Source organism: Rhodnius prolixus, unplaced genomic scaffold (genome assembly GCF_049639745.1).
Source record: "Rhodnius prolixus isolate KJV_2025 unplaced genomic scaffold, Rpr scaffold_8, whole genome shotgun sequence".
NCBI classification, from domain to species: Eukaryota; Metazoa; Arthropoda; class Insecta; order Hemiptera; family Reduviidae; genus Rhodnius; species Rhodnius prolixus.
In genome coordinates this window covers 27,639,833-27,664,378 of record NW_027411593.1, presented here as the reverse complement: position 1 = coordinate 27,664,378, position 24,546 = coordinate 27,639,833, and the positions used below count along the sequence as shown (strand labels likewise).

At 33.0% G+C, this 24,546-nt stretch overlaps 2 protein-coding genes and 1 long non-coding RNA gene across 6 annotated transcripts in view; 1 reads left to right on the top strand and 2 right to left on the bottom strand.

Annotated features, from left to right (window-relative positions):
• Positions 1 to 20,475, top strand: part of PRL-1 (protein-tyrosine phosphatase 4A family member PRL-1) — a 124,290-nt gene extending 103,815 nt beyond the window's left edge. For 3 of the 4 annotated variants that reach the window (XM_074122158.1, XM_074122157.1, XM_074122159.1), the window contains exons 2-5: positions 12,462 to 13,141; positions 14,768 to 14,899; positions 15,824 to 15,990; positions 17,848 to 20,475. In XM_074122158.1, coding sequence (XP_073978259.1) covers positions 13,019 to 13,141; positions 14,768 to 14,899; positions 15,824 to 15,990; positions 17,848 to 17,959 — 534 coding nt within the window. In that variant the 5' untranslated portion in view covers positions 12,462 to 13,018 and the 3' untranslated portion in view covers positions 17,960 to 20,475. Of the gene's footprint in view, positions 1 to 10,284; positions 10,470 to 12,461; positions 13,142 to 14,767; positions 14,900 to 15,823; positions 15,991 to 17,847 lie in introns of those variants that run through there. The other variant, XM_074122155.1, reaches the window with a different exon arrangement.
• Positions 12,673 to 14,176, bottom strand: LOC141451088 (uncharacterized). Its single transcript, XR_012456529.1, has 2 exons — positions 13,694 to 14,176; positions 12,673 to 13,611 (listed from the first exon to the last, which is right to left on the bottom strand). It is a non-coding gene; the product is annotated as an uncharacterized lncRNA (long non-coding RNA).
• A 985-nt stretch (positions 20,476 to 21,460) lies between the features above and the next one.
• LOC141451083 (uncharacterized) lies at positions 21,461 to 24,499 on the bottom strand. Its single transcript, XM_074122154.1, has 2 exons — positions 24,167 to 24,499; positions 21,461 to 21,917 (listed from the first exon to the last, which is right to left on the bottom strand). Exons 1-2 carry the CDS (start codon positions 24,497 to 24,499, stop codon positions 21,645 to 21,647), a joined length of 606 nt encoding a protein of 201 aa, XP_073978255.1. The 3' UTR covers positions 21,461 to 21,644.
• Between the last annotated feature and the right edge of the window lie 47 nt (positions 24,500 to 24,546).

The window sequence follows — 24,546 nt, the reverse complement described above, 5'->3', positions numbered from 1 at the left end:
ATGTATCCATGTTTCATCCACAGTGACGAAACGGCGCTTAAAGTCCTGCGGATTCTTCAGGAACAGCTGCAAACCGTCCTTGCAACACTTCACACGATTTCGTTTTTGGTCAAGCGTGAGCAATCGCGGCACCCATCTCGCGGATAGCTTTGTCATGTCCAAATGTTGATGCAAAATATTATGTACCCGTTCATTCGAGATGCCCACCATATCATCACCATATCATGGATTTTATCAATGATTTCTGAAGTAGTAACCTCAACAGGGCGTCCAGAACGTTCAGCGTCACTTGTGCCCATATGGCCACTCCGAAAATTTTGAAACCACTTATAAACTGTTCTAATCGAAGGTGCAGAGTCACCATAATGTTTATCAAGCTTCTCTTTAGTCTCCTGAGGCGTTTTGCCTTTCATAAAGTAGTGTTTAATCAACACACGAAATTCTTTTTCGTCCATTTTTTGAAAATCACTCGACTTCCTCGATTCAAACGAATGCCAAACACAAAGAAATAGACCGATCTGGCTGAAACTTGGTGTGTGTTCTTCCAAGAGATGCTACTAACTAAACCTAACCTCGATACGCGCCAGTGGTGCTATCTCTCTGACTTTGCACGGACTTTTCAAACGACCCTCGTATATATTGAAAAATTCCAGACAATTTTGATGGAAATAAAAACCGAGAAATTTAGAAATTTGCTTCAGTCTATTCATCCATTGTAGCCACAATGCGACCCTTTACCTTCTCAAGGAATATTCGTCAAAGTAGGAAGCTTTAGCTTTACTGTATCAATTATTATTTTAAATTTTATCCTAATTTTTTTAATTAAAAAACACACTACCAAACCTTATATAAAGTTATATTTTGAGGCAATGCTGCAATTAACCTTCTATCATTAATTATTCGCATTGCAGGATATTTTCTAAAAGCGTTTTCAAAAGTGTGATACACTTTTTCAGAGAGAGATGAAATAATTAAAAAACAAATAAGTACATAACTCAAAATTAAATAAATAAATACAAATGATAATACAAATATTTTTTATCTATCTATCTCCGTGGCTCAACAACCCTTAGTGGGTCCTGGCCTCCTCTATTAATTTATGACATTCGTGGCGGTTTTGTGCTGCCGCTCTCCAATTAGAAACCCTCAGTAGGCTTCTTGCATCATTGGCTACTCCATCTTGCCATCTTAATTTGGGTCTACCAACCTTCCTGCTCTGGCCCATCTCTCCATTCAAATTCAATATTTTTGGGATGGGGTCTGTCTCTCCCATTCGGGCTACTTGCCCCGCCCAGCTAAGCCGACTATGTTTTATTATCCGCTTCCCCAAACAGCTCATATACCTCCTGGGTCTTTCTTATTCTCCATCTGCCCTCCTCCCTCACGGGTCCAAGGATTCTTCTAAGAATTTTCCTTTCGAAGACAAGAAGGTTGCATTCACTTGCTTTTGGAAGGGTCCATGTTTGGGATGCGTACGTGAGAACTGGGCGGATTAATGTTTTGTACAGCCTGAACTTCGACTTTCTTGATACTAGGCTGCTTTCAAGAAATTTTACCAGGCCGAAATAGCATCTATTGGCAGTCATGATTCTCCTTTTTACAAATATAAAGTATATCCTATACTGAGTATTTACTTATCATAGCATACATCAAGAAAACAAAAAATTAAAAAACTGGAGATTTTCTTATAAATCTTAAGGAAGAAATGTTTTCTTCTTTCTCTTTAGAGAAAAGTTTCAAATCTGGAGGATAAGACCAATAAAACTAATTTCAGACCTATTAAAATTTTCAGACTTTTGATCTTTTAGGAATTTTTGGATTGATAATTCATCCATATCTCCTCCGACCAAAAAAAAAAAAATCCATTTTTACTCCAGAGCATCACTGTTTTGCTCCGAGTGTTTCATTATATCGATGTGCCTAATTTTCAGATTTATGATCTTAATTCCTTTGTTTACCTTATAAATTATTGTAGGATTTAAGATGAATGTCTTTGTAGAACAATGAGTTCCATCCTGTACGTAATGATATGGTATATTTGATTAATTTTTTTATAATACACCATACTACACACAAATAAGTCTGTGTCAAGATATTGATTAACTAATTGTACAATATTAATAAGTATCAGAATTCTGAGTTTGAAAAAATCGGTTAATTAGGATTACCACTTTACAATAACAGAGAATTATTATTCTCGTCTCAATTCAGCATTTTATTACTGGTTACTTAAGAGATTATTATGAATATTTTTCAGTTTTTGGAATTTACGTAAACAGCCACACTAACAAGTACATTTCCAACATCAGCTTCTCACAAACTACAAATATACTTTAACATAATCTTAGACGAAAAAGTGGTAAATCAAATTGAACATGCTAACATGACACATTTACTGACCCTACAGGGCTTTTTTGTCCTCCAGTCTGTATCAATCCTCATCCTTGTGTAGACTTGGTGCACTGTTTATAGACGAAAGACTTAATGGAACTTACAAACTTGACTTAATAGGCATATCTAAACTCACCAAACCTCTTTACTGACGTGATTTCAAGGAAGACAATCTAAATTGTTAATGGATTTGAAGAGACTAATATAACAATGCATTTTTCAAATCTATGTAGAGCCGTGGGATTCAGCAAAACTGAAAAGCATACGAACCATACAGATATTTCAATAAAATTTACTCCGACAGATAGTTGATGCTCCTTCTTACGTCACAAACCTTTCTCTTCATACCGATCAACATTCCTTTCGTACAAGAACTCACCGAGGTAAACTATAAATATCAAATAGCCCTCTCTCTTACTATCTAATCCTTCTGTATACTCTCTCGCCTCTTCTAACATTCCTGACGATCCACCTTGCCGACAGAACCGCCAGTGGTTCTGAGATTTCCTTCGATTCAGTGTCTCTGGTTCACTATCATAGTGAGTGATGGCGCTGCGTAGTTGCTTTGCTATTTTCTTTACATCTTATTCACATATTGTATCTTTATACAGATTCTAAATTTTAAAAAAATAAATTCTGGGCATAATGTTAACTGAAGAATTATGGTAAAAGAAAATTATGTTAGGATTTTCCTGACTGACAGACATTTTAGAGTGAAGGTAGGAACTATTCTTTCTCCATTCAGCCATGCTGACGCTGGAGTTCCGCAAGGCAGCATACTAGGCCCCATTCTGTACACTATCTACTCCTCAGACATACCTACTCATCCTCAAACTACTCTTCTCACCTATGCTGACGATACTACCATCTTATCTACTAACAAAGATCCATTAATAGCTCACAGAAACCTTCAGTCTCATCTCACCTCCTTAGAAAATTGGTTCAAAAAATGGGCTATCAAACTGAACGAAACTAAGTCTCAAAATATTACCTTCACTCTTCGACGCATCACTCTTCCTCCTGTCTTTTACAATCTTATTCCTTTACCAGCTGTCAACGTAGTCCGCTACCTTGGGCTTTACCTTGACAGAAGAATTACATGGAACCCTCATACTCGATGTAGGCGCTCGAGTACGCCTACACCCAAATGCCCAAGTGGGCGCTGTACGAAATAATAGTAGACAAAGAAGAATAGAAAAACTAAAGAGAAATAAAAGAAAAAGGGGAAGGTACTTACCCTTTGCAAGGAGCGATGTGCGTGAGGTATGTTGATAATCTGCCTGAGAAGCGATGAGAGGAAAGGAAGCTGTGGAGCGGAAGCGTGTATATATGTTTATGTAAATGTGTGTGTGTGTGTGTGTTGAGCTCTGAGAAAGGGAGGCAATATTTGGGCTCAGGCTCATAGAAGCGTAGCGGAAGTGGAAATGAGGTAAGCGGAAGAGTAAAGGGGGAATAGTGCAATAAGTGCACTATAAGCGGTGGAATATGCGTGAAGCGATATTCGGGAGAGGCGTTTAGATGCGGATGATGCGTACTGTTAGGTGTCAGCGGAAGTATGAAAGTAATAGCGTACTAAGGGCACTAGATGCAGATGAAAAATGATAGGCGTGAAGTGATGAGTGAAGCGTTGAATATAAGCGTATTAGCACAGAAACACAGAAGCGTAAATAGCGCGGTCCCGCAGAGAACTGTGTAGGCTCGAAAGGTGACCACACGGTCCTAAAGGAAGTAGTGGGGCAAAGGGCTTAGAATAGGAAAAACAAATAAAGGAAATAGAAGTGATAGGTAGTGACGCATTTGGCATAAGAAACGGAAACTAAGATTTTAATATACTGAAAATTATTGAATAAAAAATAAGACTTAGTAATTGGCGATAGTGATAGCAGGAAATTAAGGCGGATGCGTACATTAGTACGCGCGCGGGCGCGAGACTGAGCCGCGGGAGTCGGAAGTTAGTCACGACCGAACACTCGACTTAAGAGAACAGAACTCAACAGTCGCTTCCGACAACTGAAAAGACTACTCGACAACAGATCAAAACTCACTCTGGACAACAAAAGACTTATATATATGTAAGTATATTAAAACCAGTCTGGGCTTACGGCATCGAACTGTGGGATTCAACCAAACGCTCAAATCTGCAAAGGATCCAGTCCTTGCAATCTAAAATTCTTTGCTCTATAGTAAACGCTCCTTTCTACGTCACCAATCAAACTATTCACACAGACTTGAACATACCTTTCGTCACAAAAGTTGCAAAAACACGTTACAGAAATTTCCATCTTAACATTCAAACACATCACAATTCACTGGTACAACATCTATCTTCCAGAACACTTCCTAGACGTCTTTAAAGACAGTGGCCTCGCGATCTCCTCTCTGATGAAGGGAGTCAGTAGAACTTAGAATGTTTTTGGAGTGTTACCACTGGGTAACTTCTCCACTCTGATATGTGTATGTTATTTATTATCATTGTTACTTATAACGCAAAATGCGTTGATTGTAACTAAATAAATGATTAAAAAAAAAAAAAAAAAGATTTTCTTTCCTAAATGTATTTTGAGATTTTTCTTTGAGTTCGAAACGATTTTGACAACTACCTGAAATTTAGTCTACTTTAGAATGTTCCTTGTCCTAGATTCTAAAGAATTTTCATCCTTAATCAGTGTTTGGTTTATGCAGAAACGTTGATTTGGACTTTCCATATATCTTTCCATAATTATATAATAAAGAGAAAGTTCTATCTCTCTATACAAACTTGAGATAAACCAGATAGATTATGGTTGATGTATTATTGTCATTAGATTTCGTGGTGTATTGTTATGAAATACAATAAAATCATACTATACGATAATAGGGATTTATATCCCACAAATATTCTAACAGTGAGTTGTCAGACAAAATGAAAAAAAAAAAGAGATTGCTTTTGTTAAATAATGTCATAAATTTTAGAATACTGTTTATCTTTTTTTAGTGACTAATTTCTGAGAGAGAAGAGATTACCAATTTCAGCCTTATTTTCCTTCTATTTTTGCCTCTGCTTTCAACAGGGGTTTGATTTAGTATAGGTCTTAAGCTCGGTAATTAATCTTGTACATTGGTATTGATTAAATAAATCTAACTGTACTTAATTTTTTTTTTTTTTTTGCAAAGTAGATGATTTACAAACTTACGAGGGTCGTTTGAAAAGTCCGTGCAAAGTCAGAGAGATAGCACTACTGGCGCGTATCGTGGTTATGTTTAGTTAGTAGCATCTCTTGGAAGAACACACACCAAGTTTCAGCCAGATCGGTCTATTTCTTTGTGTTTGGCATTCGTTTGAATCGAGGAAGTCGAGTGATTTTCAAAAAATGGACGAAAAAGAATTTCTTGTGTTGATTAAACACTACTTTATGAAAGGCAAAACGCCTCAGGAGACTAAAGAGAAGCTTGATAAACATTATGGTGACTCTGCACCTTCGATTAGAACAGTTTATAAGTGGTTTCCAAATTTTCAGAGTGGCCATATGGGCACAAGTGACGCTGAACGTTCTGGAAGCCCTGTTGAGGTTACTACTCCAGAAATCATTGATAAAATCCATGATATGGTGATGGATGACAGAAGAGTGAAGGTGCGTGAGATTGCTAGAGCTGTGGGCATCTCGAATGAACGGGTACATAATATTTTGCATCAACATTTGGACATGACAAAGCTATCCGCAAGATGGGTGCCGCGATTGCTCACGCTTGACCAAAAACGAAATCGTGTGAAGTGTTGCAAGGACGGTTTGCAGCTGTTCCAGAAGAATCCGCAGGACTTTAAGCGTCGTTTCGTCACTGTGGATGAAACATGGATACATCACTACACTCCTGAGACCAAAGAACAATCTAAACAATGGGTTACCAAGGGGGAATCTGCGCCAAAAAAGGCGAAGACCGTTCCTTCGGCCGGAAAGATTATGGCGACTGTCTTTTGGGATTCGCAAGGAATAATCCTCATCTACTATCTGGAAAAGGGTAAAACTATTACAGGTGCATATTATTCATCGTTATTGGACCGTTTGAAAACCGAGCTGCAAGAAAAACGCCCACGATTGGCCCACAAAAAAGTCCTTTTCCATCACGACAACGCACCAGCTCACACCTCAGCAGTTGTGGTCGCAAAATTAATGGAAATAGGGTTCCAACTCGTTTCACATCCCCCCTATTCTCCAGACTTGGCTCCCTCGGACTACTATTTGTTCCCCAATATGAAGAAATGGCTGGCGGGAAAAAGATTTTATTCAAACGAGGAGGTGATTGCAGAAACGAATGGCTATTTTTCAGACTTGGACAAATCCTATTATTCGGAAGCGATCAACAAACTAGAGCAGCGTTGGACGAAGTGTATAAGCCTAAAAGGAGACTATGTTGAAAAATAAAAAAGGTTTACCCCAAAAAATTAAGTAGTTTTTATTTTTGCACGGACTTTTCAAACGACCCTCGTATGTGTTATCCTCCAAATGTAAACTGTTGCTGATTTGGGTGGGTACTCTTGAGAAGTATTGAAACATTTTGTAAACCTACTGGCTATTTAAAGAAATGTTAAAGTACTACTTAAATTATGAACTCAAAATCCATTTATAACGTTTATTAATCGGCATAAGCTCTAAAGATGACCTAGTCCATGGACTGGTAACAAAATAATTGAAACGTAAGACTAGAATTAGCAATAATTTTCTTCCCACTTGTACAAAAAATAAATATCTTTTACTTTGACCACCATTTGCCACATTCTAAACGAAGCAGTTTCATTTATTTTTAAAGTAAAAAAAAAATAATTCAGTAACTGGTTTTGTATGACATTCACATTTAAGAGGGGGTGGACTTGACTAGAAAGAGCTGGTAAATCATGAGGGTTCTAAGCTGTCAGGCAGGGTTGTTTTGAAAGTTATTAGGGATGCACTTAAAAAGGAATGTACAAGAGTAAAAACTATTTTAGGATCTTCCTTACCTGGCTTTCTTCTCTTGCAGCCATCTCTAACACTGTAAACTCACTTTGAAAATATATTTATTTCTTCAATTATTTGTACAGGATATATCGGGGTGAATTAGTTTACACTCTCACATTTATTTGCGCAAGAAAATACAAAAAAATCATCCCTTAAAATAATTGTAAAAAAGTGTATATGGATTTGAAAAACATTATTTATTTATTGTTAAATATTTAAGTAATTGACTGCTTTAATTTTCATTAATATTGTTTAGGATTTATTAGATGTCACAGACCCTTATGCTGGCCAGTCCATTCATAATATTTTTTTTGTTATAATTATGATAAAATGTATATTATATCTTCATTATTAAATAGGTACTTTATTTTAACTCTATTCCAAATTATTCTTATGATTTATCTTTAATATGCCCTTTATTCGGAGTTAGGGGAGCCCTAACCCTATTATCCTACCAAATTTTATCAAAATCGGGCCAAGATTTACTGATTAATTAGTAATAATAATTTTGGAGGGGGCCTTACATAAAGGGGGCTAACTCCTCTACTATTCGATGTACAGCGTCGAGACCCACAAAAGGCACATCTGCATAAAATTTCGAATGGAATGACACCTCATTCATGTAAATTGGTTCTCGCGTTTAGGCGCTACGCAGTTTACAAAAAAGGTAACAACAACAAGAGGAACAAGAACAAGAACAATTTTTTAAAAAGCCGTTTTTGCTCATTTCCAGCAACTTTTCTCTCGAAATCTATCAGATCAAGGTTGTTGCAATAAAAATTACAGTTACAAAGGAGGATTTGCCCTATATTATAAAGAAAATTTGGGAATTTTATCTTTTATAGAAAAGGAGAAAAAAATTGTCAAAGTTGGGTGTTTTTCAACGTTACGCTTTTTCGTGCAGTTTTTGATGATCAACCCTTATACAACTGTCCTACCGGACAGTTTCAGTTTTATTGTACACAAAATGAATAGAGGCATTATCTCTCATGATGAAGTTATTTAAAATTTAAAAAAATTATATTTTATTATATTTCGATTTGTCGAAACGTTAGCAATTATAAATTATTAGATCCCAAATAAAAATTCGTTTTATATTAAGCCACTATTTACAAATGCCTAATATCTAAATTATAGTTTAGATTTTTTTTCATTCTATATTTTTGGGAAATATTATGACCTTTGTTTAATTTAATCTCTTAAATGATACCCGTCTCTTATAATGGTAGGGCAGATAACATCCAACGGAGAATATAATGTTAATTCGATTGGTCTATTTAATTTTGTTCTATAGCTATAACACCCTTTTAGTTAAGGCCGCATTTCTAGAAAAAATGAATCAATAAAAACTTAAAAGTAAAGGCACTTTCTCAAAAACTGAAAATTTAAAGTCGTGTGTATTGCAATTAATAAAAGAGTAACCACAAGAGAAGAAAAAAAATAAATAGAAAAATCAGAGCATAATATAGACCAATATAGTTTGGGAAGGATCCGATCAATAAACTTCTAAAATTTTCAGTAAGGCAGATGTTAGAAAAAGTATACGTCTCTAACATAGGCTAGCATAACGTATTTTTCAATTTAATTACGCAAGCCTAAAAGTTATGAGCTTAAAAGAGTATTGGGAATCCCAAACAAGCTTATAGCCCCTGGGCATGATTGACGAAATGCCGAATGAAAACGCAAAATATCCGCTCAGATAGATTCCAACTTCTGAAGATGTTCCTCTGTCAATGGTCGTCGCAGTTGGCCCGACGAAGTAGAATCAAAGCTCACTATGGTCTAGATAACACTGGATATTTTTTAAGGCAAAAGGAGAAATCTGGAAATAGCTTGTGGACGAGCCCCGGATACTAAAGGACTCAACCGGTTACTATAGAGCTGTAGTCAGATAGATACGTATTATGCACAACCATTTAAATAAGTTGTGTTTGAAAGATTTTCTCTAGAAAATTAGGTTTAGGGCATTTTTGGGAGATTATGAAGTGGAGCTTCCCTGTAAAATCCAATTTCGTTGTCATCACCTACAAGGAATAAATGTGTGACCAAATTCCTAATTTAAAATTAACCATCCGACAAAAAGTGCCACTTTACTGTGTAGATTTTGTTAATTTTTAGCGATTATTTTGAAAATCGACCCTTTAATGTTCATGTGTGTTTAATATTGAAGTCAATTATCTTATTACTGTAAATTCAAAATAAGGAGAAAATTTAATAACATAAAATGTGATAATAGAAAGACAGTGTGACACCAGATTTTGGGAACGTTCATTTAGAAAACAAAGTTCAATTAAATCAGTAACTTTCGGTCTAGATTCCTCCTGGAGGGAGGTATATGATTTTGAGTTTAATTGAATGTAATTCTGAGGAAGGATTAATCATATTTTAATTATCCTTGGTAAATTAGAATTACTCGTACCTCAAATCTGAGGGTATGTAGAACATTTTATATATATTATATATACATACCTGGTTTAGAACTGTGACAAGTAAAAAATGTAGATGTATTGCCTCAAATATCACTTATTAATCGGGAAAAATACACTTTACAAGTGTTTTGAATAGTTGAAATTACTGTAAACGTGGTTTCCATACTGATATATTTTTAATTGCGAACATCTACTAATATTTATTAACAAACTTCATAAATAATTTAAAAGGTATAGTGGCTAATTAAGGCTCAGAAGTTCCAAGCAATAAGTTTAATCTGAAGTTCGAAAAAATTTTTGTTTTCAAAGAAATTACTATAAATATGTAATTATTATTTTATTATTTTCTGGTCTCCTAAATTATAATAAATTATAAAAGGAAAAGAACAAATAAAAGTAAATTTCTTTGTAAATTGTTAGTGATGACGCAGAAGCCAAAGCGAAATAATAGTGGGGCTAGCCCAGGGCGCCAGTGGGAATATCATTGGAGGGGATATATGTAACCTATCGGCTTGCCAGTGTCTCTGGCGCAGTCCTGTGATCGTCTTCAAGACGTGTTGATCGCTGTGTTATGTGCTCTAATTCATCTCCAACTGTCGTCTTCAATTCCATGCTGGATACTTCTCTATTTTACACTCAAAGCGATTTATTAAATAATCGCCACCCAAGCGGTCATCAGGTATAATATTTTTTTGTTTTTCTCCAAAATTAAAGATGATTCTACTCGAGGTTATAAATGAAATTATAATGGGTACTCCAATTCAGTTTAACTGAAAATACGTTTGTCTTATAAGAGTAACAAGAAGCGATTTCATTGGAAATCAAAATGTTTTTTTATATATAAAATAATAAATGTGGGGCACAGCTTTTTTGGAGTAGGGGTAACTTTTCACTTGGTTGACCCAATTCATAGAAAGCTTGTAATTGTGTCAAGTTTGTGATACAAGTCAGTTTGCTTTAAGGATAATTCTGTCCATTGTTACCATTCGTTGGAATTTTCTTAATTCAAACATAATCATAACATATGGTACAATCTATTTTAAGCAGATTCATTTATTAATCGAATCTCTTTATAATAAAACCAGCTAATATATTTTTAGGCAAAATTAGATTAAGTGTTTTAATGAATTTCGAAACAATAACTAAAATATAGGATTTTATATAAATAAAATATAGGAATGTTGGAGTTTGGTTGCCGTGGGCGGGGTACTAGACATTGGGATCAATACCCGCACTTGGGAGGGTGTATCAAGTCCTTCACCCTCTGCACGTGCATCCTCTTTTTCCCTTCAGCTTGAAATCATCTTTTTCAGAAATTGACGAAAAAGCGGAAATATCTTTTAGTACAGTTGTACTAAAACAAAACTATTTTGCATTACTTGTGAAACATACATGACATTTTTTTGTTTTGAAAGATAATGCAATCACTTAAAATGGATTCGTTTCGTTGATAATTAGCAAAAAAACTGTTTTAAAGTTCCAAATCTTGAACAGTTCAACTCTAGGATTCTCCAAGCTCTCAGTTCATGATTATTTTTTTTAAATAAATTTATTATATAATCTTTAATTAAATGAACATTCAAGAAAAAAACCGAGAGAGAAAGTTATATATTGATTTCAACTAATTACTTTAAATAAAAATAAAGCAGTTGTATGCGTTACAAAATTGATTATTTAAAAAGGAACATTATGGTTATTTTTAGTTAATTCACATTTACATAATGTTATTAGATAGTAAAGTGTTTAACCTTGATTTCAATGCCATATATCTAAATTGGTATCTCTGTTTTCAAAATGAAACATGATTCATTGGGGAAGTTTATTATTATTTTGTTTAAACTTTGCACATTCTGGAGAAATATTTAGGAAAAATGCATGTGATTGTTTCATTTTTTTTTTTATAATTAAAACATTTTGTAGGTTCAACGTCCTTTTGTGGCCAAATTTTATTAATTTTATTTCCGCTGTCTTTTGACCAAATATTTTTTAAAAATAGTTCCATAATAGTTAATAATATAGCTTCTTGAAAGTATTAAATCTTCCACTTATCGTAAGTGTACGTTTTAAATTCGTTAATTTATTTCTATTACTTTTAGGCTTAACCTGGCGAACATTTTTCGTAAATAATTTATCGTATTTATATTTAATATTTCACAATTGTTGCACTTGTACAATTTTATTGCTCTTTGTTACAAAAATGGAGAAGAACCATATTTAAACTATATCAATAGTTAAAAAAGAACTCATGGTGCATTTATTTAAAAAAATTAATCATCTACAAAAATCACTTTTTATGAGGAACAAAAAAAAATTTAGATTATATATAATTTAAACAGAAAACTTATTGCCGTTATAAGAAGTAGAAAAATTAAAACAAAAAATCCTTGTGTCCTTGATCAGTCAGGAAATTTATAAAAAGAATTATAACGGTTACTATTACGTCAGTGGATATTTTATTAAACTGAAAGTGTTAAAAATCCTAGCTATAATAAAATTTCTTTAATTACTATACAAGAAAATGTAGTTTTTTTTTGAGACTAATAAACTTCTTACTCAATAAAGAAGTTGAAAAGTGACATGTTGTTTCTCTTGACTAATAGAAACAAATTTTATACATCATGAAAGATTTTTATTTTAATGATAACGCTTCTTTTTCTTTTTTGTGTTCCAGCTCTTGGGCACCACCTGGCTAACATTGATGGAGTTTCGACTGGACAGTGCGGAGTACTGCCAAGCTCAGCACAAATAAACTATTAGCTAATAACAAAACCAAAGGGACAGTTTTACTAGTGATTAAAAAGTAAATCGTCGTCAATCCGTGCACCGTGTTGACACCTGGTGAGACAATCCGGAAATCCACCCTTCACAGTAGAAGAGGTTGAAAAAAAAAATATAAAAAAAAAATAAAATTTGTGTATGGGGGGGCAGTAAAAACGCACACCAAGCAATTAGAGGGTGTGTTGTATTTCCGGCTCATCAGATGCTCTCCGGTGCTTTTAAAAAAGATTAACTATTTTATTGTCTAAACCATAATATATATTTTTTTTCTTCAACAAAATAAAATCATTCTAGATCTGTTGAACAGATCTGAATAGCAGTATTTTTCTAAAATACATTTACGTTAGTAGAAAAATAAAAAGAATATATAATTAAATATATACCGTTTTACTGGCTAACCAATCGTTAAAAGAGCAAGCAGTTCTTTCTTTTTAAATTGAGTGGCAGGCAATGAATATAGAGACGATGAGGCATAAGGATATTAGACCCCCTCCGTGCGAGATCCAGTACAAGAATATGAAATTCCTCATCACTGACCGTCCAAATGACCAAAATATTCATAACTATATTATGGTAAGTTTTTAAACATTTAAAATTAACTAAAGTATTAAACTAAAAAGTAATTAGTTATACTGTCACAAAACAAAAAGAACTAATGTTGAACTAATTTATTTATTTTTTAATTATTCTAACAAAGTTTGGTTGGTACTGGTGTACGTATTAGCGAAGGCAATTTAGTGTAAATATAACCCTGCTACCAGCAAGATCTTGTCTGTGATTAAAAATCTATGTAGAAATAGGTGCTTCTAAAGAAAAAAATATGCAAATTGGAAAGATCGTCCAAATTCAGGCCTTATGGACTTACGCTCTGCATTCCTGTCATGTAAATCTGCCATTACTACAAAAAGTCTGGGCACACAGACGAAAGAGGCATCTTATTTTGGCTCCTAAATCTTGGTCCAGTAATGCTAATCAGACCAGTTGCCTTGATTAGACTTCAGGAGTACTTCACGCTCTTGGATTACCTTCAGAGGTAATATCGACTGTCCAAAAAAACATTGGAATAAATTATTTACAATCTTATAATTTCTGTAGCACAAAGGTGCATGCATAGATTAGGCCCACCTGAAAGACTGCAATCATCTTATCTAGGTTTACGAAATGTCAGTTCCTTTGCATAGCCTCATATTTCCCTTCTACTTCTTCATCCTTTGTCTTGCGAGCCGTCAGCGCATCCCACAAAGTCGCTGACACAGGCGATCCATCTCCCAAGCCGCTCTGTCCATTTTTTATTTTTTTCAAGACTCCCGACATACGTGATACATTCTCATTTTGTTTTAAGCTATTCGGCCATAATTGTCTTGTAATATTCAGAGATTTGCTTCATTTGTTTTTACAAGCTTCCAGAGATGCCATTTGTTTCATTTAAATATTCGAGATAAATTTTTTGCGAATTTATCTGAAAGATTGCAAAATATAATAAATAAATTATTTTAGTAATCTTCAAAAATTAGATGTAAAAAAAGAGGAAGGAATGGATTTGACGTAATTTTATGGTTAAAAAACAAATTAGAATGTACAAAATAAATAAGAAGCAATAACGTAATATTTCTGTAGTAAAGCCTGCATAGATCTTAATTCATTTGGGAAGGCAGAAATCTACCCCATCGAACTATCGATGGCCACCGAAATGTTAGCCAAAGTCCAAATAGTTCATTAGGTCACAACCATATGCTAGCTAACCAGTGATGGCATCCTAAATTTTTAAGAACCGGTTCCATAAAGTCAAGTGATATCTAGGATACTATTCTTTATTTTTTTAAGAGTGAAAACAAATCACTTACCTAGCCTCAATTTGCTTTAAAAATACCACTTTTTTCACGAGAGTGTACACTATTGCGACACAGATTACGGCGCGGTTGCAATTTTGTAAGCCTCCCGACTTAGGCAGTCTAAAGTTGCAACACTGCAGGGCATGGCGCACTATTCAAAACTGAAGTCCAGAGTAATTCATTTATTTTTAATAACCGGTTCCCTAAGGTCTCAGAATTAAAAAAAAAAGGTTCGCGCGAACCGGTAGGATGCCATCACTGTAACTAACCTTTCAGAACATAAAAGTTGATCTTACTAAAATATTTTTCATTACCATGATTATAATGTTCCTGTTCTCAAATAAAAAAAGAAATAACTTTGTTACAGGAGTTGAAAAAACATAAGGTACGTGATGTAGTGAGGGTTTGCGAACCAACTTACAAAATTGATGAACTACGTTCAGAAGGAATATCGGTCAAAGACTTAGTTTATGATGACGGAACTTCACCACCAGCAGAGGTATTATCTTAATGAAATATCGTTTCAAATTACGTTTCTGTCTAATTTGTTGAAAGCTATAGATTTAACAAACTTTTGCTTACCATCAGTTGTGTTAAGATTTTATTTTTAATCAAAAAAGGTATTTAATACCTTTCGCACTGTCTTTTCTTGAAATGGAACCACTTAAACGTTATTTTGGCAAAATGTCAATATATCGATCCTCTACACTACAACTTAAGATACAATTAGTATCATCAGTGCAGTTAAAAACATTTAAATCATATCATGTGTGTCTGATTTCATTTCCCTACAATAACTTAACCAGCTTTAAAAACTTAACTGTCTTTTAGTTGACAAAATGCTCATCTTAGCTGTTAGAAAAAGAATTATCCTCACTGGTTTTCAGATATTAAAAACATAAATCACAGTAGCTCTACATTGACGTTTTAATTCGGGTTTTCAACTAGTAAATAAAGCTTAACCAATTGCCTAATCACCGAGTTAGACTTTGATCGAGTGAGTACTTGTTAAGAATTCATGCTTAAAACATTCTAATATAAATAGTTGAATTTTCAAGGACTACGTCAGCTTGTTATTACGGGCCATTGTACATTTTCATTGCATATTTTACAAACTAAAGGTATTCTATAGCTTCTAGCATTTTCAATGTCATCTATTGTTCACTTACTCTATTCCCTTCTCGTTTATATTGTATTATTGAAATTAATATTTTTAATTAAGGCGTCAAATAACTAGGGTCACTTATTTTCTAAGACTTCTCAGTGGACTGCAGAGGCTCGTTGGATTAGAATCAATAGGTAGCCAGCTGGTCGCGACCATGGGGTTCTCTACATCCTGAAGCTAGTGCTGTGTAAACCACTAGGCTAATCCCTTCTCAAATTATTAAACCACGAAATAATAAAAAAAAATTTTGTTTTACAGGTTGTAGACGAGTGGTTTGAATTATTAAAGACAAGATTCAGAGAGTGTCCAGAGAGTTGTGTGGCTGTTCATTGTGTTGCTGGCCTTGGTAGAGCACCAGTTTTGGTAGCATTAGCTCTAATTGAGCTTGGAATGAAATATGAAGATGCGGTGGAACTTATTCGACAGTAAGGACATATTTTATTTTGATTTATAAACCATTTTGACTTGGTTTCTTACAAAACAAAATCAGCAATTTTTCAGGCAGATTAAATGATCAACTTCCTAACTACAGCATTAATTTGAGACTAATAACGCGTATTTATTTGCTCCTAATTCAAGTCCATTCATCATATAACCAATCTCGATAGTATTCAACTTTGTTAAACATTTTAGTTCTAAATAAATTCTTTTATTACTTATTTGTAAAAGTTATTACATATCTCTACAATAAAGTAGTACTGTTGAAGGATGCATGCTCTAACACCTCAACTTCTTATCTCAGCACTGTGGGCTACCACCATAGTCTCTCAGCAAAATTGAAGTTGCATCGAAATCTCTACTAGAGTAAGGAAGGGAGTGTCTACCTCCATTTTCCCACAAATAGCTTAAATTCTTTTCGTTAAAACCTCGAACCACTCTCTTTGTATAAAGTATGAAACCTCAGTGAAATAGATCTACCAATTAGCTACTTAGTTCTACCATTAACTAGCCTTAGTATCCTTGCATTTTAAATCGGATGGGTTTTAAACCTTGATTCTACTGAAGGATTGGTCCACCGAAGCATCTTTTATACATTACACCTTTCAGAATATACGGAGATGTTTTCAAATTAAGCTCTAAAGGTCATTTTGGCTTACCATCCGTAGTCTTCCGTTCAGGATTGTAGAGGAATTTACACCCATCACTATAATAGGTCTCCCCTGACTCTAAATAGCTTTTTATACGAAATTGGAAATAGAAGTCAACACTCTCCTTGAGCTTCATAAATTTGAGATGATGTGAAATAGCGCAGAGATTGTAGTTTGGGCCAACTCCCGAAAACTGAACCTATTGACCAGTACTGGTTTAGTTTGTCCTCTTGTTTAGCAAAGTCCAGAACGAAACCTACTGATAAAAAAAATCTCCGTCTGACATAACCTGCACCTTCAATATCCGCGATTTTCTTTCGCAACAAAATGTAAGTTTTCTAAAATACAGAAAACATTGGATGGGCTTGTTTGTGCCAGGTATGTAGAAGATGTAGAGTTCCATGCTCAAGAAGGGACTTGATAGGAATGAAGTTCAAAAGCGACTGGGTTTCTTCCTTGAACTTGTAGTTTCACCTTATGTAAGGATAAACTTGTTTGACCCCTTAATGAGGATGTGTGTAACACAGAATGGCACTTCTGAGTAAATCTGCCCTACAGACTTACCTTAGAAGTGTTCTCATATAATTTCATTGAAAATAATTTTCAAATTAAAGTTATAGAGCTACATATATAGGGTACTAGGTTACAGGAGACTTGCAAAGCTAATATGTATTGTGGTACTGGGTTCGATTCCCGGTCTTAGGCCTTGGATTTTATTTAATGGTTAATATGAAAAGTTTATAGTGAAGTATGTTAGCTAGTCGCCTCCGTCCACGACACCTAATAATTTGGTAGTTGGACGTAAAGCCCGCCTGAAAAAATAGGCATTACTTTACTTTTTTTATTAGGTTACAGAAAATCTTAGTGTTCTCAAGAAAATCCAAAAAATTGAAAAATCCTTATAGAACTTTCCAGTTGTATTGCAAATTTTTTATTTTAATATTGAAACTCAAAAATACACAACGACGAACTCAGAGGCAGCTATATTTTACCTAATGGTAAAAATTAGGTACCCACTGAATAGTTTTTTAAAATTTTCTTAAGGGGGAATTTTTAGGTGATGTAAAATTAATTTTCCTACATGATTTAGCTAAGGTGATGCCTAAAAGTAACTTAAAATTTTGTCAGAAAAATGTTTTATGTTATTGAACCTTCGTATGCCTGTCCTTTATACTTCTCATTTTTAAATTTCAGGAAGCGAAGAGGTGCTATAAATGCTAAACAGTTAGCATTCCTGGAAAAATACAAACCAAAATCCAGACTTAAAATCAAGAATGGTCATAAGAACTCCTGTTGTATTCAGTAACAACATTAGCCAATAACACAACTAAGTCAACCGTTCTCTGATAATATAACAATTTTTTTTTTTAGTTTATTAATTATTATTTATATAACCTAAATGTGTACATTATTATTATTAATTTTATTCTTATTCGTAATTGTGGAAGAATAAATTTTCTTCTGAGGGTGTGTTGATTACCATGCCAACTAACCTCCATTATTTATAAATTAGAGAATGTTGATAAATTGTCCTTAGTAAATAATCAAAAGTCATGTTTTTTAAAATTTAATTTCTCTTAAATACTGTGTTCGTACCATTAGAATTTTAGTTTTTAAATATATTAGAAAGCTACATCTTAGTTTCTTTTTATACGATTCTTTGTTTTTAACCACTAGGATGTTGGGATGTTGCAAAGCAGAAGGTAATTAAAAACGCTTAGCAGCTAATTGTAGGTTTTGTATGTTATTTATGTGTTGTATTTATAGATAGTGAAAAGAAGTTAGTGATTTTAAAAAGAAGCAAATGCTATTTCAATGATAAAATCTGAGGGGAGATTAAAATAAAAACGCATATGAAAAAACCTATACCGAAATTGAGCCAACGGGCAAATTATGTGCATATCGGGTATCGTTATTTAATTGGGCCATTTGATTAGTTGTGTTCATGGTGAATAAAGTACTCAGTGCCTAGTGTATAATGGATTATCCATCTTAAGTGCGCTTCTTTTACCGTTAGAGCCTCTTTCCTAAATTTGGAGCCCAATCTATCTGATAAAAGAATTATCAAAGTTGAAAAATTGTGGTTTACTTTTTCTTTAACATCTGATAGCAGGCAGTAGAGGAAGGAGTCCTTGAAGGGCAGAATTACGGAACTTTTCTTGGAAGAACTACATCAACTACTAATTATAGAAGAAAGTATGTTTAATTTCAAATCTGATAGGGTAACGGTGGAAAGTGAGATCCAAATTAAAATAATTTGTAAACATTAGCGTCATGAATCTGAACATTTAAGAGATATAGTCCGCAAACCTTAAGATTATTGTACTGGGTTAGAAGTACTAACAATTCCCTTCCTTCATGACGTGCGGCCGGCTACTGACGGCGCAAAGTGCGTCTGAAAGCGTGAATCCTGTAAACAATTACAGGATTATTTAATTGATCTTTATATTGTGTCGTCTTGTTATTAATATAAAACCTGTTCAGTTAAATAAACGAAGCAACATCATTGATTTTCCAAAATGTAACAAATATTCTTTTATTATCTAAATTTATTTTAATTAATCATAACTTTTGTTACTGTGAGCGAATAAATATTCAAGAAACTCACTTTTAAGTAAGTTTTGAAACTCAAAAAAAGTGTAAATTTTAAAGATTTTTCTGCCTTCGTTTTAGCCAATTGTATGGAAATTTTTCATATGCGTTTTTTTCTTGTTTTGTGCAGAACCAGTTTGTGTACATACCAATTTCCTTTGACGGAACGAACTATTTTCTTTTCAGTTTTTTTAAAAATAATTACGACTTTTTTTTATTTGCAAATATGACTTGAAATTGAGAACTTTTGTTGTTTTGAAAATGTAATGACTTTTTTATTTTTGATCGAAGGTTGAAAATAAATTTTGTATGATTGTGGGTATTAGCCCGCCGGAATAGTTTGTATAAAAGCAGAGGATTAATAAAAAGAAAATATTATTAAAATACCGCTAATGACTACAACAGATTATTTCAAATGGGCCCACCATATCTTATAAGTGATTAATTGAAAAACACTGCCATATTAATATTCACGGTAAGCTAATCTAATATATTCTTGTGAAATAAGTAAATAAATAAAAAATGTTAAACGTGTGTAGTATATGTATTTTGATGAAAATATTTTTTTCTCCCAAGAATTTTGGTTTTGCAACAACTAAATTATATAGGCCTTAATTTTAATAAAAAATATATATTAGGCTTATTCAAAAAGACATTTTATGGCACAGTTTGTAGTCAAAATTTTTTAAAGTGAAGAATTTATGTATAAATTCATGTTTTGAAATTTTTCTTATTAATTCAGTAAACTTATTTATTGTTCTCTTTGCATATTCATTTTCTTCGTTTTTTATTTTTAAAGCAATAAAAAACTTGAAAGTTTTTTTTTAAGCGATAAGCTTTTATATTTAAGTTTGATACTTTTTACGTATGTTTATTTTCGTCTTTTTTTTTGTTCATGTAATTCCATCATCACAATTTATATTTTAGGAATTCGTAATCATTTTCGTCTATAAAATGGTATATATATTTATGTTGTGACTTTGGCTATATTGTTGTTAGAATGAGAATTATAAAATAATAACGGTGAAACTGAAATTAAATATACTATATATATGCTAAGTTAATAATGGATACTGATTGTTTTTCATTAACTATAATGAATGTAAGGTGTAAATTTGTCTATTTGTCATATCTACTATTATGAGGTACATCGGTGGGATAAGATGAATTTCGAAAACTTGCAATTTGAATTTAAGTCACTGTAAAAAAATTAATAAAAAATTAATTAAGTTTTTTTTGTTTTAAATATCCTATTACATATTCTAATTTTATTTTATTTTTTATTTTTTGCCCTTAATTTGCAATATTAGCACTAAATAAACTCAATATTCCCTTAAAAATTAGAAAGTAGTAAAATGATTTTTTTTCTTGTAAAATACAACAAAAAATATAAGAGTATCTTCCCTCTTAAAATTATATAGGAAATTAAAATACCATTTTTTTAAATATATCTTTATCAGATTCATTTACTAAAAATTATTTTTTATTAAGAAAGGAGAACAGAAGGTTGCTTCTTAGCACTTAGTAAAACACACACTAATTTAAGCAAAGGAACACTGCAATAAAAAATCTAGTAACTATCAGGTTGTCGCAATTTGCAACAAATACAAAATTTATTTACATCAAATAAATATTCCACCATATTTTAATAAATTCTTGTCGGGAATTAGGAACTGGCTAACTTGATTTGAGCTATAACTTGTTGAAATGAACATTAAATCTAGTATATTCCTTAGCTAGACCAAATGTACTTACCATTTCTATAAAAATAATGAAATGAGGAATTAATAGCGGACTCCACATCTAAACTTAAACAGTGAGTTGTCATAGTTTCTACTAAATGATGAATATTACTCTTTAATTATTGTTATATTTTGATTCTCCTCATGTAGTTTTGATCTAAGTAATTCTCTCATTTCAATATGCCCAATGATATGGGATAGAAGTTTCATTATTACACTTACAGATATGAGGGTAGGATCAAATTCATTTGCACTAATATATATTTCGTACATTTACTTAGGATTTTTAAAATAGACACTTTCAATAAACTCTCACAAACGCAATTTACAATTGTTTTCCCCTTATTATAATTGGTATATATTTGATAAGATCAACAAATACGCTCTAAAGTCAAAGCGCAAAAAAATACCTCTTCGAAAGTAATACTAAAGAAACAAAAAAAAAATTGAAAAGGAAAAAATAAATAATTGGATACTAAAACAAAAAAATCCAATGTTTTATTAAGTGAGTTATTAATAAATATTCAAAATGTTCACTGAAAAGTAAGAAATTTAAAGAGCGCATAAATTAAAGAAAGTATTTGTAACATTTAGCAAGAAATTAAAACAATTAATTAACCAAACACTGAATACATTTATTATTTTATTATCGATCATTTACCAGCGGTTTAAAGCATTTAAAACTCCAGTACCTTTAAAGTTCCAGATTTTTGTAACTTCAAATTCTGGTGGATGTGGTTTTACAATGTATTCATGATTAAATTTTGGTTTATAATAATTTGAAAGAATAGGTTCAGCATCTTTTTGTTTTGGAATCTCTTTCGGCTTCATGTGGCCAACATTAATCCCTAAATCTTCTTCCCTTACTTCAAGATCTATCAATCCCTTGTAAACTTGTTCGTCTAAAGGAATATTAATTTTTTTAAGACCCTAAAATTGAATTAGAATGAAATTAGATTAATGCTTACTTTCTTATTATTATTATATGTACATGAATATTTATATTTTCCATCAATCCAAGTCAATTTATCTTTCGATTTTGTTTAAATGCAGTTACATCTAAAACTATTACGTCAGTTAAATGCTTTTAATGTAATTAAAAGTTAATCTGTTAATGTAATTAACCTGTTCGTTTTGACTTTGTTAAAACTTCAATAAAATGCCAGAGAGCACCGAACGGCAAGTAGAATTGGTTGATAGTGTAACCCTTACGCAACTTTCTCAAACAGCATTTATTGATGTTCTAACCTTCAAATTTTTCCCCAAATGTTTAATACCATGTTCTAAAACGACAAGGGTGATAGTCGGAAGGACCCAGAACTCTTGAAAACAAACAATGTACTTTGGAACAAGTTGTGTATAAAAATAATATGCTTTTATGTTAATTAGCTACTGTTTCCCTCTCTTTCTAAGCACGCTAAGAAGTTGATGCTGCAAGTGCATATAACCAGGTCTCAGAATCAGATCAGCCTGATGATTTCCTCTTTCGGAGGTAACTGATAATGGGTGACTGAGGCAATTCTATAGGATCGAATTTTATACTTTCTAAATTTAGTTTAACTTTAGGCCTCGCCTGAAATAACATGGCGATCATTTATTTACTTTTAAATAGATCCTAATTAAGAAATACATATGTATTAACACAAGATTAAACATAATTTCATCTATCATAGCATCTTCGTTCTCTTTCATCCCGACAGGATTCGTATTTTTATCAACCTACACAGTTAGGTTCATCAGATTTGTGTGAAAGAAGAAATTTTACCGATTAAACTTTCGTCTTTTGGCACTACATTAACATTTTCACCAACACCTAAATTCAACCATTCCCAATACCTTGTTTGTTAGTAATTTTCTTTGCTAGAAAGGGATACCTTTACGACATCCTATCACTAATGATCTTTATTTTCGCTTTTAATATTAGAGGATTGGTAATTTTAACTTAAAAAATTGGTTTCAGAGGGCACAACTTCAAATAATTATGGCAACTTTTGGAGGGAATATCACTGGCTCGGCATTTTGAAAGGACGTCGGTGACCACCGTTATTTTTATACCGCCACTGCATGAAGGAACTGCTGCGCCCTGGTTGGCAAAGATAACCAAATCATTCAGAAGTCGCTGAATCAGGAACACTTGTCATTACAAAATTTATTGGATAAAAGCTTTCGGAGGCGAGGAGTTCTCCCTTTACTACAGCCCTTGAATAGTTACCAAACATAAAGTCACAATTCTAAATAAAATCCCCCTACTACCAAGTTAAACGTTACTGACACATTAAATTATTTAATAACATTATTATTTTTATTATTTAATTTATTTTTATGATTTACGGCGCGTCAACATCTGAGGTTATTGGCGCCTGGAGCTTTTTCCAGTGCACTGCTGGCCTCCGGACAATGTCCTCTCGTTACAGACAACACTGTCCATCACCGGACAGTAAGCTGTAAGAAGCTTCCAGAAAGAGCAAATCCAAGGGTCAGCAGCACCATTCGAACCCGGGACCGCCGCATTGGAATCCAATACGCTAACCACATAGCTAATCCCTTCCCTTAATAGCATTTTCAAATAATTATTTATTAACAGCAGTGAAAATACTAATGAAACTTAAAGAGTTTAACAATAAAAAGAAAATATGCGATATAAATCACAGTAATTTTTAGTTAGGAAAATTAAAATCACAGCTTCAAAAGCGGCGGCGTGTTTCCAAAATTATTCAGGCATCCACAATCAATCGCAGGAGAGTAGCGTAATAAAGGATATATGAGAGTGTAGAAAGTTTTTTGATAAAGAAACGTGAACGGATTTTAAAAAGAGCATTACAATCTACCAGAAAATCTTCATTTATCAGAAAATTATACAAAGAACAGTGAGAAATGGATGGCTCCAACAGGTGGGCCCAAGTTAAATGAATTTACATATAAGTTTTTACCCCCACCTCAACCTTTTCATACCAAGAACCAAGTCATTAAACCAAGCCATTAAACTACATAGCCATATGATCGAAATCGCAACGTAGAAAAAAAAACTCTGAAAGTTGAGTAACTTGAAAACAATTCTTATTACGGTGAACCTTTACCACCAATATTCCTACTGGAAAATAAGCATGCGAACTCTGTTAAAATTTTCCAGCACTATGCATCCAACCATACGTTTAAAAGTAACTGAAGGTTTGAATTACCTTATTTTTGGAGGTTTTGCCTTTGTTGGGTGGAATTTTTACTTTACGACATCCAATCTCATTAATTATTTTCATGTAGTCAGCTAATTTTATACAAGAATACGGCTTTGGATCGGCTAACGTAATTTCTAAATTTTCTTGTTCGCTCTTAGTTTGTGAAATGGATGGTATATCACCTGAAGGTTGATATTGGTGGTGGAGAACTTCACAGTTCCTTACCAATAATTTGGATGTTGAAGCCTTGTCATTATTAGATTGACTATTTTCACCTTCAGCAATAACTGAATTAGGTAAACTTTCTTTTTCACTTATATTTCCACTAGTTTTAGGCATTCTGTTAGCATGATGTGATGAAACAATATCAAATTAAATTCATCTGC

Excerpts from the sequence above, each read along its gene's own strand:
- LOC141451083 (XM_074122154.1), bottom strand. The coding sequence starts at position 24,499 with ATGCCTAAAACTAGTGGAAATATAAGTGAAAAAGAAAGTTTACCTAAT. Across the intron at positions 21,918-24,166 it reads GCAAAACCTCCAAAAATAAG|GGTCTTAAAAAAATTAATAT; the intron begins GTAATTCAAACC and ends ATTCAATTTTAG.